Here is an 18,444-nt window from a genome sequence, read left to right as displayed (position 1 = left end):
GACTGAAATATGCATAGTATCATAAATTCAAATTAGAAGAGCCTAATGCGGTGTACAGAGAAAAATACGTCCGGTGGCGCACCAAGGATTTTTTCGGGGGGGGGGGGGGGGGCGATGAGTCCCAAAACAATTTTAGGTAGTGATAAGCAAAAAACCGTTTTATGAAGGGTTATGCTTATTTTTTTCTTCTTTCCGGGGGGGGGGGGGGGGGGGGGGTATGTTGATTAAAGAGATGGCAAATAAATTTTACAAGTCACAGATAACCCGCGTTCGCATTATCGTTCGAGACCAGCGTTTATGGCGAGTTTCTCTCAATTTCATTGGTCAAAACCGGCATTCCAACCAACTGAGTTTTAAGCTCTAGTGTGACCGTGGTTTCATCATCGACTCGACCTTTATTGAAGCCGATCCCGAATACATTACCCCTCACCGAATCCTTTTTATTTTAGCCTTTAACTCCGGGTTCACGAGCGAAAAGGAGTCGCTAAAAGCGAAGGTGACCTCAATCTTCTTCCATCCGCGGCCAGATGGCGTTGCGGTTCTTCACCCCTCCCCCCTACAAATGCCATTCAACAATGAAATCATTCTTCACGAAAGAGAGTTAGAGGCGAGAGTGACGAGAATGGTGAATCGACCAAAAAATCTCCATACACGAAACGACGAAAGGATTGAAAGGAGAAAAGACATTAATTATGCCACTTTCTTTTGGACGCTCGACTAGTCAGTAGACACGGCGGTTTATATTGTTGTTGCACCCACCTTAATACGTTTTATCATAGAATATGAATGAGACGCGGTGTTTCGAAATTCTTTCCAATCACGCGAGGGTTTTTCATGATATTGAGGAAACTCCTTCGTACAAGATATACCCTTGATTTAATCACGAGTTATTAAAAAAACAATCTGGTTATATAATGTTGTAAAATATTCATTACTAGTTGGGACAACGATTAAAATTCAAATAATCAAATTGTACTAAAATTTTAATGAATGAGAACCAAAAGTCCTATAATGAATTTACTTATTTTAAAAGGTAATGATCTCGGAAAGCTTAACGGGGAATTGTCACCACCCTAAAATTGGTTAAAAACCATTTAAATGGATAGAGTCTCCTTGGCTTTTTAACCAAGTTATACTCGTAGATTGTAGTTTATCGTGTTTTTAAAATGTCTTACACGCCGCCGTTTCTCAAATTTTTTGCCGCTTCATTCTTTTGGCGCTGCACGTAGGTTCAACCGCGATTTCTGAAATTTTTGGAGCCATTTGATGTAGGTTGCGGTAAACGTAGCGTAACTTTTTAAACACTTTTCCAATAACTAAAAAATTTCAGAGCCAAAATCATTAATATATTTTCTATCATTCTGTTAAAAAACCTCGTAAACTTTGGTTTTCGTGACAATTCCCCTTTAATCTAGATCTAATAAAACTAATTCAATGTATTTTCGTTTTTGATTTTTTACAAAATATATATTGCTTAATTTGTAATTTTAGCTTTGTTTTGACAAAGCGCACTATGAATTAAACTTTACTTAATTTAAAAATCTCCCAACTACGAATAAAATTTTATTTTATTATATTATATTTATGTTTCCTTATTTTTAATACATTTTTATTTTATTTAAACGTCCACGTGCCTCTTCGCTATGAATAAAATATTAAATTTTCTTTAATTAAAGGTCCATGTATGAATAATTTATTTCTTTTATTTAAACGTCCTCCGTTAAAATTTTATTCTGATTAAAAACAACAGCAAACATTTAATTTCCCTGTACGGAAGTTTAACCGGTTAAAAATTAATATTTTTTAATTAAGTCAGAAGGCCTTTGGGCAGCTTCAGTTGGCACTGTGCCGATTCTTAAAAGGGTGCGAATGAGCCTACTAGGAAAGCTAAGCGGACGAAATAAATGCTCCCCCCTAAAAACCAACGTAGCTAACGAGAGAAAAGCGAATATTTGGAAAACAAACCCGCTGTTTCGGAATTGTTGCGCGTTCGTAATTTCGTTTATCCCTATAAAGGTTAATGATACGGAGGTACGTCCGGTTTCATTTAAAATAAGAAATCCTACACATCTAGTTTAAACAATGAAGGTATGGAAAATAATGGCCGTATAGGTTTGAAAAATGTATCCTGGCTGATTGTATTTGAACGACATACTGACTCTCCAGAGCGGAGCCATCATTATACGGGTAATTCCGAGGCATAAAAAAGAAACTAATTCAAAAGAAAGCCAATGCGAGCAGAGAGCGGCTCTAATCCTGATAAAAATAACAGAAGGAGATCCCGTTATTGATTATTCATTCTGGAACACTACCCGTCTTTCGCCCCCCCCCCCGACCATCTCTGCCTTCGCAACAACAGTCAAAATAAGGATGGGGAAATTTGACGTAGAGACCAGCTGACTTACTTTCGTATCATAAATTCAGGTTTACCGATCGCTGTACGTTTAGAAGTTTACCGCTCGCCGTTTACGTAAAATTACGTTGCGCAACAAATACCTAGCGCTACGCTTATTATGGAAATGATTCGGCTTCCCGTAGCCCGACATCGAACGTATCTACAAATTAAGCACGTTTCGATATTTCGTTCGAATTATTCGCGTTAGTCCCTCATCGAGAGATCGTTAATTACAGAAGCGTGAGATCATACTAAGGTTAAGATCGTACTTAAATATTCATTCGCTTCGGAACGCGTACGTCAAAGAGGTTCAATATTTCGCAATATTTTTATCATTTAAGTCCCATACCAGATTTAAAGATCAAAGTCCACCTAAAAGTATTCAATATTTCGCTCCCAAACTTTCAAATAAATAACCACTGACCGCGATGAAAGCGAACATTAGGTTTTAGGCGCTTTCATCCAGAAATTACATTAAGGTCGCGATACTACAACAAAATAAATTCACTTCTGTATATTACAGAGGGAGACGGGGTGCTCCACAGCTTTCATCATAAATATTGACTACTCAAATAAAAATTCGGTAGTGATGAAAACGTGACGCACCCGATATTGCGAATAGATCTAAATTAAATGCCAAAGATCATGTGAAGAGATACGGGATTAATATACTCAATCTTCATTAGAAAACTCTCGCTATTTTACGCGTACAGACGCAACCGCGCTAGAGAGCTGATGCTTCTAGGTGTGAAACCCGCATCGTGATAGTAAGATGACGTGGGCCGGTTTCAGTTGAGCGGAGCCCCTCTCTTTTTGATTTGCCGGGCGTGTTTATCCGCTTTTATAGCCCTAGTTAGGGGGAGAGATAGTCAGTTAGCGTGTCTAGTGCCCCGGAGCGACAGTTGGCAAGATTCCTAACAAGTGCGCGAATCAAAAGCACGTGTCGGATCCGACCTCGTTGCCGTATATTCAAGGTCCGGGATGGAAACGCTTAACTAGCGGAGCCCCAGACGAGTACAATAGCACGGGCCTCTCGGAACGACGAGCCGCGTCTCACTTTTGAGGTGATCCCCGACTTAGAGCTACGGGAAATGATTTCGTACTTCATGAATTCAGTTTATTGAATTCAGTTTAAACTACCTTAATTTATGTTGCGTTTGGATTGTTCGCGTCGCTATTGAAAAATTGTTCGTTATCGAGTTACGTACAAGGAATTATGGAACTTCAAGCTTCGTATCTGATCTTAGCGTCAGTATTTCTTTCTGGTGAGTACCGCAGACTTAATTTTTCATTTTCTATAAGTTTTATATTTAAACGGCCAACTGAGCGGGTTATTCGGGTCGTAATGTTCAGATATCTGAAGTTAATCAGTTAGTCAGATCGTGATAATCTTTTATATTTCCCTCAGTCATAAATCTGATTCAAAATTGTATCCCACTATTATAAAGTAACCGATCAGGACTGATCTGTATAATTAATCAGATTCAGTTATCTGGCTTCTACGTTTTGTTTAAATATAATATTAAACCAAAATTATCAGAAATTAAAATTTTGAAAGGGGATAAAATCTATACCTGAGCCATCTGAAATATGATCATCTTATATCTGTCGGTTTACAATGAATTCAAATTAGTTTAAGTTTTAAACTATCTGCTTTGCATTTTGAATCCCTTCAACTGATCTGTTAAAATCGGATATATCGCAATTATTTCCTCGGTTCTGAGAACCTTCACTTACGTCGTTAGTTTGAGGGTTAAAAACTTGATGAAATCTGAAACTTATTCAGTGGGGTACACAAGGGGGATTTCCAGTGGTGGAATAACTATCACTCGGGTCCCATGGTTTGAGCTTCTTTAGGGCCACCATGACCTTGCGCCTCGTCTCGGTCTTCCCTACCTTTTGGAAATTTCCGGGCCCCTACGTTTAAGCCTACTCAACTTATTGATTACCCACGACGGGAGATTCCGCACCGAAAAGTCGTTTGATCCCAGGTTTTGACTATACTAAATTTCCGCCCCCTTTCTTTGACACCTTTTGCCATCTTCTGCTAAGCCACTGAACCAACTATTAAGATGACCCAAAAATTAAAAAATTAACGCGGCCTTGAGTATCTGAACTCTGAACTAAAACTGTCAAAATAGGGCCAAGTTCACAGAGCCGTGAAGAGACATTTCCAACCCCGGGAAAATGATGTCACCCCGGGTGCCCTTCTAATTGAAATATAAAAGAGGGGGGGGGGGGGGTGCTGGTGACGGCGATGAGCCGATAAGCCCTATCATACCAGGCCCTAAAAATTATGCTTACGCGCCCTTGTACGACGCCCACCCCGGGGATTTGGTTCACCTCAAAACTTGAAACATTACTGTACAATAGTTAAACTATTATGAAAATACGTTTTGTCATTTTTAATGCGCATTTAGTTAAAATTTGAAATTTAAAAATACATCTCGAGATTTTTAGACATATTTAACACGTTTTGGTAATGATATTTCGTAGCTTTAGCCATGATGGTATACTATTTATTATCTATAGTTCCAAATTCTTATTGAAATTGCATTCTAATTAATACGAAACGTCGAAACATACTAACATAGATGACGAGCTAAACGTAAAATAGTAGGAAGTTCGTTCCCGTCCCCACAAATTCCGGACATAGTAATAAATACTCGCCGTAATATGAAATGACAGAGTTCTTTTCTAGTAATTGACAGTGAAATATTTCAAAAGATAAAGCAGTTGCTAACGGCTAACGTTAATACAACCTAGATGTATTTAATGTTAAATAACTAAAGTTTATTAATTAATCCTACTTATCCCTCAGTTTTTTATTACTTTTTTTAACATAGGCGGAGTAGGTTTAGGCCTAGGGGCTCTGAAGGCAAAGTGACGGCTGGTTCAATACTGAGTTCCAAATTAACTGTCTCAATGTTAGTTTATTCGGAGTACTTCACACGCTAGTTTATTCGGAGTACTTCACACGCTAGTTTATTCGGAGTACTTCACACGCTAGTTTATTCGGAGTACTTCACACGCTAGTTTATTCGGAGTACTTCACACGCTAGTTTATTTGGAGTACTTCACACGCTTGTTTATTCGGAGTACTTCACACGCTTGTTTATTCGGAGTACTTCACACGCTTGTTTATTCGGAGTACTTCATAAGAGCCTGAAACAATAACTAGAATGAAGAATGAAAGAACGGTAACTGGGAATATGTCGGCAGCGTTCACCTCTTGATTTACGGATGAAAATCCACGCCTCTTTATGATTTGACGCCGCTCAACTTGTAGTCGTAGACTCTCTCTGCTTGTGGGCGGATAATATCGTTCATAACTCACGAAAACATGCAGAGGGTATAGTTGCGATCAAATATTCTCAGTTAAATGGAATAGGCGCTTAACTAAAACATCTTCCCAGAAATTCCCAAGAAGTAATATTTCCGACAGCCAGGACTCATAAGCTATTATTTATATAGTGCTTGTTGAAATATTAGAAAGCTGGAAACTTTCTCGAACGTCACATCGGTTTTTTGCTAAGCCTTAACATGCCAAAAAGGTTACCTGGTTAAAAAGAAACACTGTCTTGTTGCATACCGTACTGCAAAAGTAATATGTTTAGTTCTAAATGAATGAGTTTTCATCTTTTTCCAAAAGATAATTTTATACGAAATGAATTAACTCTGCCTCCATGAGAAGCTTTAAAATTGCCCGGTATTATAAAAATATTACATATCATTTTAATTATTTATACCATAAGAGGATGATAGTAATAATAATATTATCTTCTTATACTTAGTTTTAGTAACATTATATATTTTACCTTAAAATATATCATCGAAAATTAACATTAGTATGTTCCTTATACACGTGAGCCGGCGCGTTTCTTATCTGACGCAAAATTCTCATGAGGGCAAAAACGCGTATCCATTTGGCTTAAATATGACTTTTTGGCTAGCCATTCTAACCGTTTAACCGACCGACCGGAAATAGCTCCTTCCCAGATGAATTTGGAGAGGGGAGTAAAAACCGAGTATCTTTTATTGAAGCGTCCATTCATAGTTGCTAGTTTTCGTCAGCATGATCCGATAAATAAATATACGACGACGAAATAGTCCTATGGGCTTTGTACCATATTGTTCAATCACTTTTATCTTCTTAGTGTGTCCTGGATTATCACAAAAGTTAGCTCGTGAGTGCTTTGACCGTCGTAATTACAATCCGAAACCCCTTCGTGGAAAAGCCCGCACGAATCTTTTGGTATTTTTTTCATCCCAAGATGAAAGAAGCCACGGTTCCACTGTAGCTTGAAACCAGTTTTCATCCCGAGTCTCTCTCAATTTTATTGAAAAATTTTAAAGATAAAAATTTTAACTGACAATTCAAAGCTTGATACAAAGAGATAAAATTCTACGCCATTTTGATTGAATTTGTATAAATGTAAATAAAAGCTTAAATATAGCGCGCCAAGGCGTTATGAGAAATAGCGGCTTTAAACCGCACCCTTTTCTAATGGGAAACCTGATACATTTCGACTGTGTACAGTTGTATTTTCCAGGCAAATTTCACGTACAAACTAAAAAACAATAGTGAACAAAACGAAATAAATTAAATTAAATAATAACAATATCATAAATTTTCATATTTAATTAGTTTGATACGGTAATTAAAGGAAACCTAAATTATAACATATCGTAAAAAAACTAAATCAAAGCGTCAAACCCGCATCGAAATGATTCTATTGTTCGAGTAAATAGTCCACCCCCCCCCCCCCCCCCGGAATAAACTGTATTACACACATTTAACAATATCGTCATATCAGGCTACATGACCTAGATGACAAGCGAGTTCGTCATTGAATAGTATCAGCTATCCAATTAGTTCGGGTTAAGCCCGTGATGCGGGGTGTGAGCGGTGGAAAGCCCAATGATCGAAGGGCGCCACAAAAGAGATTCGCTAACTCGATCAAGACGGACAAATTAATTCGTCGAGGAATTTGGAGTGGAATCGTTCCTAAGCGTCTATCGCGGAGGTACACGTTGGCCCTTGAAACCTTCTTATTTCGTCATAATTAGGAGAGGCAACAAACAGTGGAGTTCCGGGCGATTTCTGGAACGTATTTTCGTACTTTTTAAAAATTCAACGTAATTTTCCGTAATACGGCTAGCTCGCTATCTATTTTGATAATAGCATCATTATTTAAAAAGGTGCGACATTTTAATTTAAACAAAACCACAGCGTGAACAATAAATCAAAGGTTAAAAGAACGAAAAAGCCGACGCCACCATGTCGTCAAGCATACATCACACTAAAAATTTACATTTTACAGTTTTTTACTGTCAGATATACAACGGAGATGTAGATTGGACTGAGAAAATATTACAATTTATTTTTAAAAACATGAGTAAAAACATAAAATTATTTCAATTACTATTGAGAAATCTATAATGTACTAAATACGTGTAAAATATTTCAGTACTACAAAATCCAAAACGTACTAAAAAGTACGGCTCAATCGCGAGGCTCCCTCGAAAACCAAACATTCTGGAAAATGCAGGTGTTCGTGTTTTTTCACTTGCTACGTGAATATAGAATACCAGGTATACACGTAGGCCGCTACTGGGAATTTGATATAAACCGCTCGGTTGGGCAATAGCTAATATTTTGGTGAGGTGTTAACCGTTGCGTACGGATGATTTGATCCAAAAACACATCGTATAGAGTAATATCGGCGTGACGTGTGTCGACGTATTTTTCCTATAGATAAAAAACTGCCCTCAAAATGGCGTCCATAGATTAAAGCTACCGAACGATACTATTCTATACACTACCGCATTTACGTAAAATGGTAAATATTTAATGCTTACCACGAAATATTGATATTTCTCGTGAATTAATTTTGGAAAATGAAAATTTTAGAATGGCCACATCTATTTGCAGAAATTTATAGGGGGGGGGGGGGTATCTAATTGTGTATTCTGCATATGTCAAAAGCTTGTAACCAGTTGTGAAAAGAAAGCTTATATTAAAGGGAATATAACCTCAGGTATTTGGTGTGGAACCCCACGTTTGAAGCTCTGGCCGCTCTTGGCTTTGGCTTTAAAAATGTTTGGCGCCACTGTACAGGGAAACTTGAAAAATTAAAGGGGTCTTCCATAAAGATTGCTTTGCGGGTTATATTATCTTTAAAAACGCCTTGACAAGATGCATTAGAGCCAAATAAATGTCAAAATCAATGACATTTTTATATTTTATATTCTTTTGTTTTTAGTGATTTTATATAGATATTAAAGGTTTTACCATTAAATTGGTTGTTGAATATTGATGTTGAATAAATTAAAACCTATTTATAACTTAGCTTTTCTTTATTAGTCACATAATTTTATTTTGTTTTGGATAATTTTTACGGATTCTACAGTCAATCTTATTTGATTTTGGTCAGCAAAATTACAAAGTTATTTTCTATGAATTGCAATTACATAAAGTTGGTAACTTTTTTTTTATTCTAGTTTCACAATTTTTTTACCAATTATAGAGACAAATCGCTTTTCCCCGGTGCGAGATTATATCAATGCAGCAATTCAAGGTCTAGGCACTTTAAAAGCGTAAACAATGCCATGGTCATGAAAAATAGCGAGAGTTTTCCTTGACAGAAAAGTAGTTTAGAAATTCGAATATTTGGAACCGGTCAGTTGATTTGAAACGGTGCATTTCAAACTGATCCAATTATACAGTCAATATTTCCCTATATTTTCATGGTTTTTGCAGCTGCTTTCTATATCTCTGGCAATCAGATTTATTATGAAAATAACGTCAATTCCGCTACATAACCATTATCATAAAAAATCCAATAAAGGAAATTTTTCCCAAAAGAATGGCTTTACATTACCGAGTTTTTATCTTTATCGTAATTCAAGGTTAGCTCTAGGTCATATCTGTCAAATTAAAATATTTCCCAGTTACTTAATCGAATAAATTCCTATTTTATTTATTTGTTTATATTAAACAAATTTCCGAACTACGTTTGAAATATCTCCAAAATCCATTTTCCACTTTTTGACGACAGTGATGTTTGCGTTCGTGGCGATGGAAATAAACGAAACCTACGTGTTACTGACAATCCAAGTGTCACTGGAACAAATTCAATTATCGTTGAAATATCACCCCGTTTCAAACAGTACTCTCAAAACTTCTATATTAAAAGGTGGGTAAAAATGGCGACCCACATAGCAAAATTTGAATTTATACGAAAGGCAACTGCTATTTCGTTATACGTCGTCTGAAACGCAGACCATTTTAAACCCAAAACACGAAACTACGCGAGACAGGAAATTCGTCTTCATATGAATTCAAATTTCACAGGGTGGGTTGACATTTTTGACCACCTTTAAATATAGGCGTATACGAGTTTAACCCGAATTAAAATTAATAGCGTTTTCCATTCGGATCGCTCGCCGGGAGTAGTGGCTCACTCCTGTAATCCCAGGCGTCCGGGAGGCAGAGTTTGTGGAAGGCCGTGTGAGGACGACTACCAATCCCCCAACGGGTGGTCGGGATACTTCCGCCACGGGTGTCCCCACCCCTGTCCCCACGTATTCCCCCGTTGGCGTGGCCGTTACACGTATCTCACCCTGATTAATCAGTTATTGTGTGTGTGCTGGTGTCTAAGGCCTCGGGTCGACACCGATGTTTGAGTATCTCAAAAAAAAAAAAAAAATTGGGATCGCTCGGAGACCGCTCGGGATTTTACGATGACGTCAGGACTCTATAAAAAGTTTTAGAATTTAAAACTGAAGAATAACGTTGAACATTTTTTATTATAAAATGTAGTATTGCTCGTTTCTCCCTCGTATTCCGAAACATTACCCGTTTTATATCTGGAGATATGATCGGCGAGTTCAAATTCGCCGTAGCCCTAATACGTTTTTCGAAAACGCAGTTCCAAATATTCTTTTTAAGAAAAACGTGAATATTTATCTTCCGCAGTATGTTGCCAGCATACGAATTCCGTGGTGGGGAATGCGAGTGCCGACTGGAACTTTAACTACAGGGGTAAGTTCGCCACTTTCTACAAATACTCATTTGAAAATAAAACTGTTTCAATTGTGTGAAAATACGGTAAACGTTTAAATATCACGTTTGATGTTCCGATCGTAGATATCGCGGAGTGGACGAAACACTATTCGAATTGCGGAGAAACTCACCAGTCCCCGATAAACATTGTCACATCCGATGGAAGCCTGTTAGTCCTGAAGAACTTCTACCCCAAACTAGACATTGCGGGTTACGAAAAGAAGCTTTCCAAAATCAGATTGGACAATAACGGACATACTGGTAAACTACGGTTCCGTTTTTCGAAACTTAATGAAATCAGATAAGACGCTAGTCCAAAGATATTGGGGCTCAAACTCCTGGAAATGGGTAAAGGGTATCCGAGTTGTTGGTTTTTCTTTCGTGTCCTTTCCCCGTAAGACTATTTCTTCTTCCCCTTTAATACACTTATCCACGTGGGTTCCCAAAGTTAAAGTCGGCTTACGGAGAGGACGTGAAGCTGGATCCGAGTTTTAATCAAATTTATCGCACGCGCTTCCGTCTACAGTGGTGGCCACGGTTTCCGAAGGGATGTCAGTGTCCGGAGGTCCTCTGGGTCATTCCGTCTACAAATTTGTCCAGCTTCATTTCCACTGGGGATCCAACGACAGCGTGGGCTCCGAGCACCGACTCGACAACAAAATCTTCCCCATCGAGGTACGTTTACGCTATAAAGCTCTCGCAACGTATAGGCTCATCCCTTCGCGGCAGATAAAACAAATTCAATCCGTATTTCCTCTCGCGAGGAAATAAGACCCCACGCGTCAAGGTTGACCCAGACCGAGATCCTAAAAAAACAAAACAATATCGATAGGCTTAAGTCCGAGGCTTATTTGTCTTCGGTCAGTACGGTTCGCTTGATTAATTCGTATCTCACTCGCAGTGTCACTTCGTTCATTATAACGAGAAGTACTTCACCTTGGACGAAGCCTTGGACTATCCCGACGGACTGCTGGTCATTGCCGTTTGGGGAGAGGTTGGTATCGTCGCTATACTATCGAGACCTTTAGCCACTAATAGAACACTACTACTTTCCAAAATGTCATTCGCGCGAATATTTCCTCGGACAACAACGAATAACGGTGGCGTTCTTTTACTGGCCAATTCCAATTTCATAGTTATCGAATAGCAACAACACGGCTCTTCAGCCGATTACCGCTAGCCTGGGTCAAGTGCGTCTGAGTCCGAGCGCGACGAAGGTGGTCAGCAAGAGCATCGAGCCCATGGAGGATCTGTTTCCGGCCAACCAGAATTACTATTACCACTACAACGGCTCTCTGACCACCCCGACGTGCCACGAGAGCGTTGTCTGGATTATTTTCCACGACCCGATACAAATCTCGGAATACCAAGTATGGTACTCTCTCGTCATTTCCAAATGGTCTAGAACGCGGCTATACCTTAATTTTAATTTCGCAGCTGAACGAGTTCCGAAAGCTGAAGCAAGGCGACCACGACCATTTGAATCTCGAAGATAATTATCGGCCATTGCAGCCTTTGAACTGGAGAACCGTCGAAGAAGTGATCAACGGAGCTACCATTCCCAACCATTTCTCTCTGTTCGCGATCGTCGTTAACGCCGTTGCGATATTCGTTTTTAAATCGATATAATTCCGCCTTGGCTATAAGTCATTCATCGCGAATTTAATGGTCTCGAGACGTTTACGGAACAATAAATTAATGCTATTTATTCGAAAAACACGAACGTATCTAAATTTTGAAGACGTTTAATAATAGGTACCGGGATCAGTATCAGTCTCTCTTCATAGAAAACTCTCCATATGACTTGGGCCCAAGGTGGTGCCTTGGGTATTAGCCTAGCTGATTATTATTATTATTATTACTATAAAATGGAATCTCGTACCTTCACAGGCTACCGGCAGTTTCCAATCCTTCATTCCAACTGTGTATATTGCAACATGTCCGCATAATGTATAATGTTATTACATAAGTGTGACACTTCCTATTCTTCACATTCAAAAGTTTTATTGAGAGCTGTTCACAAGACAGACTGCATTATGAGCTTCGTCGCAGTTTTGCGTCCGCCTGCTAAAGCGTCACGCGTAACCTTTGTCAGTCCCTCGCTAGGGGGAGATTTGATTCTTGTGATGACGTCACTCCGTTACTAGCTCTCAGTAAAATATTTCCCAAAGTGACAAACTTATGGAACAATATTATAGACTAATGTTATTACTAAAAATGCAAATTTTAGAATTTCACCGAGTAGAGATATTTATGTATAAACCATATTTTATCGTGTAATAGTTTAAAAATAATTAATATATGACGTATTTTAGCACACTCCAAAATCAGTGGGAGCCCGCGAAGGTACGTGACTCAAGTGAGCAATATAAGCAGCATATTGAGATTGATTCATCTCTTTAAAGATTATTTGTACTTCTGAGACCGGTAAATGTATATATTTAAGTTAACCAATAACGCTTTCCCTTCTTTCTAAAATAGACCATTTTTAATATAAGAGCTCTTTTTACTTAAAGCAAGTGGCGCCTTTGTAGGGGGCTTTTTAAGTATTATACCAAAAAAGACCCCGAAAGTGTCGCCCTCTATCGTAGCCGCAACGCGAAACTCCGAAGAAAATTACTCGTCACTCTTTAATAATATTTAATTTACTACAATCTCTGTTGATAATCATGCCTTTTCATATTTTAACTTTGAATCGAAAATGGGTTAAAATTTTCTACCATGATTAAAAATAGCTATAAAATTATTATAATTTACGATTAAAATTTGACAGTAAGCCTTGGTAAAAAGACGGTGAACGTCTTAAATACGAGAGTTCAGGACTTAAATAGGGTCGGCGCGTTCCCCTTTGTAATCATACCGCAGTTATTTGGTCTCCGTTTGTAAGCCTTGGAAATCTCCACCAATCGGACCTATTACACGAGGTAGGACGCACTGTCGGAAACGACATATTTCGAACTATCCAGGAACTATAGCAGAGCCGCCACTTGCTTTAAAACATAGCATCGTTTATACATGGCTTTACGACCATTCTGCGCCAGGGGCGTAGGAACGTTCTAGAAGTTGGAGGGGGCAAAGATAAACGAAAAGGGGTCTGGAGAATGGTTTTTAATTTTTAATGGAGTGTAGCTTCTCCGAATGCATGTTACCACTATGTAAATGGACGGGAAAAGACTGAAATTTAAACACAGTTGAGGTTCTATAAACTGTATATGCTTTTAAAATGATAATTTTAGACTTTTGAAGATTTCAACTGACTTAAAGGTTGGAGGGGGCAATAACATTAGTTGCCCCTCCCAGCAAAATTCTAGGGAGGGGCATTGCCCCCCCTGCCCCTCCCGGTTGCTACGCCCCTGTTCTGCGCGTCTATGTTATACCGAATGTCAAGGAAAGTAAAGAGGCAAAATTATAATAACTCGAATATGCCAAATTAATATCTAAAAGAAAGTAAAATCAATACGTCCTGCAGATAACAAAAAATGGAGTTACTATAATTTTCTTCGCGCAAGCTTCGTCCCTGAAATTTTTACTAGTCAGATTAAATGCTTTTTTACAATTACTTTAAAGCGTAACAAAACCTCGGAAAAATCTCAATATATATATCTCGCCGAAAGACTACTTAAAGATCAAAATACACGGAAAAACTTTAATTTTTGATTTAATCTCGTTTCAGCATTATTATTTCCGTCACTGTATAACGACACTGTACTTAACGTACAATCGATTCATGTAAATAAAGTTTAAAAATATAAATTTCAAATTGAAGTTGACTATTTCCGAGGGGCAGATGACTTTGTTACAGGCTGTCCTAATAATCATGATTAAAAATTTTATTATGATTTGATCATTTTTAATCTTTGTAGAGTCAAAGCTACAGATTTAATTTTTATCTAATCTAATCATGATTTAATCATACGAGGGTATCGTAATAATCTTTGGAGTGAGCTCTGCCGTGCAAAGCACAAAAGCATTAACGACCAAATTTTCGATTTACAGATTTTGGTTTTATTTCACCTTATATTATCACGTTAAATTCAATTTTGAACTAATTTTTGAATTCAAAATTTTTGTTCTTAGAGAAATGACTTGTTGCAAAACGCATTATTTTAGGTTCTTGCATTATTTTCAAACCAAAAACGCATTAATGTGTTTATTTTCTTTAAAAGTCAAATCAAGACGCATTTTTTTCGCGTTTTAAGACATAAATAGTCCAACATATACGTGGTAAAAAGTATTTTTTTTATGATATTTCTGAAATATCGTTTGACCTGTAAATTGTTTAGTACCAGAATATAATTTGAGTTGAAAAATCCAAGTCTACTATATAAACTTGAAAGAAGTAAGTTGGGGTATCTTAAGGCAAAGAAAGTTTGAATTTCGCGGGTTTTCTCCATATTTTGGTTTTGGTCGTTAATGCTTTTGTGCTTTGCACGGCAGAGCTTCCCCTCGACTATTTCATAAGTAAATATCTTTGTCTCCTATCGTCTAATTAATTAATTGCGCGAACGTCCGAAAAAGCGGATGACCACACCCAGGTGCGATTTGCCAACTCCCTATTTACGCGTAAAACACTCAATAGATCCGGCCTATACCCATTTGTTTTAAACAAATGTTTTGCAACGTATAGCCCATTTCAAATTGTTAGAAATATTTGGTATCCCCTTCATATTGGTAAGATTGCAAAGAAAACACATTCACCCCGTTTTTTTTTGAAGGATAAAATCCGTTAGCCTTATCTGAATATATTAATTTATGTGTTTTTCAATTTAAAAATTCCTAAATAAAAAATTTAGAGGAAGTAATATTTATTTTCGCTAAAATTGACTTTTTAAAAAGCATTATCTTATGAGAAGTAAACGTATCGTTTATTTTTACTATACTTTTTAAAAAGATGGAAACTGTACACATTTCAAATCTTGATTTTAATCCAAATTGAAAATCTGGTTAAGGGGGAAGACTACAGTGGCCATTGTCTACTTTCGCGCTATTTCAAGCTGAATTTTGTATTTTAACTTATAAAATTAATATTTATGTGTAGAACAGCCTCTTGTTTAGTGCTTAAAATAATTTTGACAATTTTAAAATTAAAAATAATTAAGTTATTACGTTTTAATTCGGACCCCCGGAGCTAAACAAGTTGGGCAAGCGCCCAAACTACCCTTTAGTTAGGACCTTATATCTCGTTAACTATTAATATTAGAATTATCAAAATTATTTTAAGCACTAGAGGAAGGTTCAGCCTAATAAGAAAAATATAATTCAATTATGTAATTGTTAAACCAGAAACGTTCAGCTTGAACGAAAAAGAGGCTTTTACTGTATTCTTCCCCCTTAAAGAAAACCAACGGATTTTATTTTTTATATTTTTATTCAGTTTACTGTGAAGCAGCTAAATTTTTCTGCAGATGGTCGCCAATCCCGGTTAATCTGATTTCGACGCGGTAGAGGAAATAGCCTATGGTGGTTCGAAGCGCAATCTATTCCTCGTGGCTTTCAACGCGTTACAAGAGCGTATACTTAATTCGGTAAAACAATGGAAAGGAAAGTATCATGTTTTTACGTTCTTTTATTTGATTTTAAAGAAAGGAAAATAATATATTAAATGGAAAGTATAATATATAGGTTGCTGTCCAAAATGGAGCTATACAGATATTATCCCTCGAACCTCCTACGCGCGCAGTAACAATCGAAAATAATTTCGTAAACGGAAAAGTATCTCGAAAAATCTTTGGAAACAATAAGAGATGATATTTCACCGAATTGGTATAAAATTGCGGTCTTTAGAGACGTCAACGGCAATAATAATATATTACCTTACAAGCCTCGTATTTGACTTTAAATTGCCGTTGGTGAGCCTACTAGATACCGCCTACTGATAAACAACGTTTATAAATGAACAGAGCAACCCACTTTCAAATAATTAGTCGATCAATTCCGAGTTCCCCCACTGGCAAACAAACTCGAGTTATTCAACGGCACTTCGAGAAAATAAAAATTTGAAAACAAGAACTCATTGAGGCATTTAAGTATCCGATAAATTTGAATGGAAAATGTAGCCCCCCCAAAAATCCTATTTGGAGGAAACAAACCGAGGTATAATCAATTTTACGGGTAATATATTCGATTCGAGAATAGAGGATTATTTATTCAAAACGCATCTTCGTGTATCGGGTCAAAGGAAGAACGATATTATTTTCCAAAGAAAGCTCAATATAAGCGTAAATAAATTGCCCATGGACCAGAAACGCGAGAAAGGGTAACGTCAGCGTGGTTGCATTCGTTCTACCTTCAATAGGGCTCTACCGCAGTAGGTGGTCTCTCTGAAGTTAGGGCTTACGTCAGAACTGCGTTATCACCGGAGCCGCTCCCACGGTTTATACGATTTCCATATATTGGCCAGAAGGAAAAAGCTCAGCTAGCTCCATCTGTCGTGGACAAAGATTTATTCCAGAATCTTCCAAGCCTTATTATGTCGAAATTGAGTTAGAAATAACAACACGCGTTTTTCTATATGTAGACACCGAGAAATATCTTCCAGCTTGACATTTTTGTATGGGCTTAATTTGTTTTCGTTCTCTAGCAGAATTTTTTGTACTATTTGTAGAATTTTGGATAAGCTACTTTTTTATTATCTTTTTGTGTTTTCCACTAAACAGAATATTTATTTCACAAACGCTATCTCAATTATATAATGGGAAACATCGATTGAGAGCGGTTATAGGATAGTTACAAAAAATTTACAAATTTTTTACCCAGAAATGGAACCAAATATTTTAAACAATAATCTACTTATAAGTCAATTTGTTTTATAGATGAGATAATTATTATTTATATTCCAAGCAATGATTATTTAAGTAATACACTATAATCCATACGATGTAAATTAGTTAATCGAATTAATCTATTTTTGACCTAAAACGCCTGAAAAGGTATTCCACAGAATCCACAGGCAATACGCCCGGAAGACGTCCACATACACATCGGTGTTGCAAATTCGAAAGATGTCAAGTCGTAGATACGCAATTAAAACCAATCAAGGCCATTCCTCCTTGTCCAATTTAGCATATTACGCCGAAGCAACTGGCCAGCGTCCAAATCTCTAAGATACAGCGATTAACCCAGCAACTAATTTTCTCAGAATATCTAATCTCCTAAGACATATTACATTACATAAGGGCTTATAAACTCGGGCCTGGTATTAACGAAAGGCCTTGAAAAGAATTGTGATACTCCAATTTTTAAGACCTCGGGCAAGAGCGTTCGAGCCCCCATAAAATTGTAGAATATCTGGGCGTACCTCTACATTCCACTATTGTTATTAAAGTTAAAGACCCAGGGACTTGGTATTCGATTAATAACTCGGAACGCTTCTGAAGGCTTATAAATAAATACGACCGTATTGCTCCTTTGCTCCTAGCGCCATCTGTACCTGTCTTACAAAGGAGAATACCCGAGGTGTTTATTGCCGATTTTGTTTATTTGAAGTCGGGCCATCTGTACCTGTCTTACAAAGGAGAGTACAAAGTCGGGCGTAATGTAGACCATATGAGATATGAAATTTCCCAAAAGGAGACGTTGCACTCTATCCATTCGATTTGCCATGGCAACCGAAAATGTTTTTGATCACTTAAAACAAAAAAATCGGTTTCACGAATTTTTTTTTTAAATTTGAAAATCACGAAATGGGTAATTTGAACCACGTTTAGGTAAATTTCATCAACTTTGGGTAAATGGGAACATTTTTGGGGTAAAATTGTAACAATAATTTTTTTTGTTTTAAGTGGTCAAAAACATTTTCGGTTGCCATGGCAAATCGAATGGGTAGTGCAACGTCTCCTTTTGGGAAATTTCATATCTCATATAGGTCTACATTACGCCCGACTTTGAACAAAATCGGCAATAAACACCTCGGTACTCTCCTTGTTAGTGGATATAACGTTTATACGGGAGTTATAAATTCTACCGTATGTAGCCCTATATT

At 37.4% G+C, this 18,444-nt stretch overlaps 1 protein-coding gene across 1 annotated transcript; it reads left to right on the top strand.

The window, feature by feature from the left end:
• Positions 1-3,151: 3,151 nt before the first annotated feature.
• Positions 3,152-14,161, top strand: LOC149941290 (carbonic anhydrase 7-like). The gene is made up of 7 exons (XM_090177606.1): positions 3,152-3,660; positions 10,377-10,442; positions 10,548-10,724; positions 10,990-11,138; positions 11,365-11,457; positions 11,600-11,833; positions 11,901-14,161. Exons 1-7 carry the CDS (start codon positions 3,612-3,614, stop codon positions 12,090-12,092), a joined length of 960 nt encoding a protein of 319 aa, XP_090033732.1. The 5' UTR covers positions 3,152-3,611; the 3' UTR covers positions 12,093-14,161.
• The last annotated feature ends 4,283 nt before the right edge of the window (positions 14,162-18,444 follow it).

This window comes from Leiobunum rupestre, chromosome 6 (assembly GCF_980474605.1).
Source record: "Leiobunum rupestre chromosome 6, qqLeiRupe1.1.hap1, whole genome shotgun sequence".
Classification (NCBI taxonomy): domain Eukaryota; kingdom Metazoa; phylum Arthropoda; class Arachnida; order Opiliones; family Sclerosomatidae; genus Leiobunum; species Leiobunum rupestre.
This window is presented reverse-complemented; position numbering and strand designations above follow the sequence as displayed.

Excerpts from the sequence above, each read along its gene's own strand:
- LOC149941290 (XM_090177606.1), top strand. The coding sequence starts at position 3,612 with ATGGAACTTCAAGCTTCGTATCTGATCTTAGCGTCAGTATTTCTTTCT. Across the intron at positions 10,443-10,547 it reads CTGGAACTTTAACTACAGGG|ATATCGCGGAGTGGACGAAA; the intron begins GTAAGTTCGCCA and ends TTCCGATCGTAG. Across the intron at positions 11,458-11,599 it reads TCATTGCCGTTTGGGGAGAG|TTATCGAATAGCAACAACAC; the intron begins GTTGGTATCGTC and ends CCAATTTCATAG.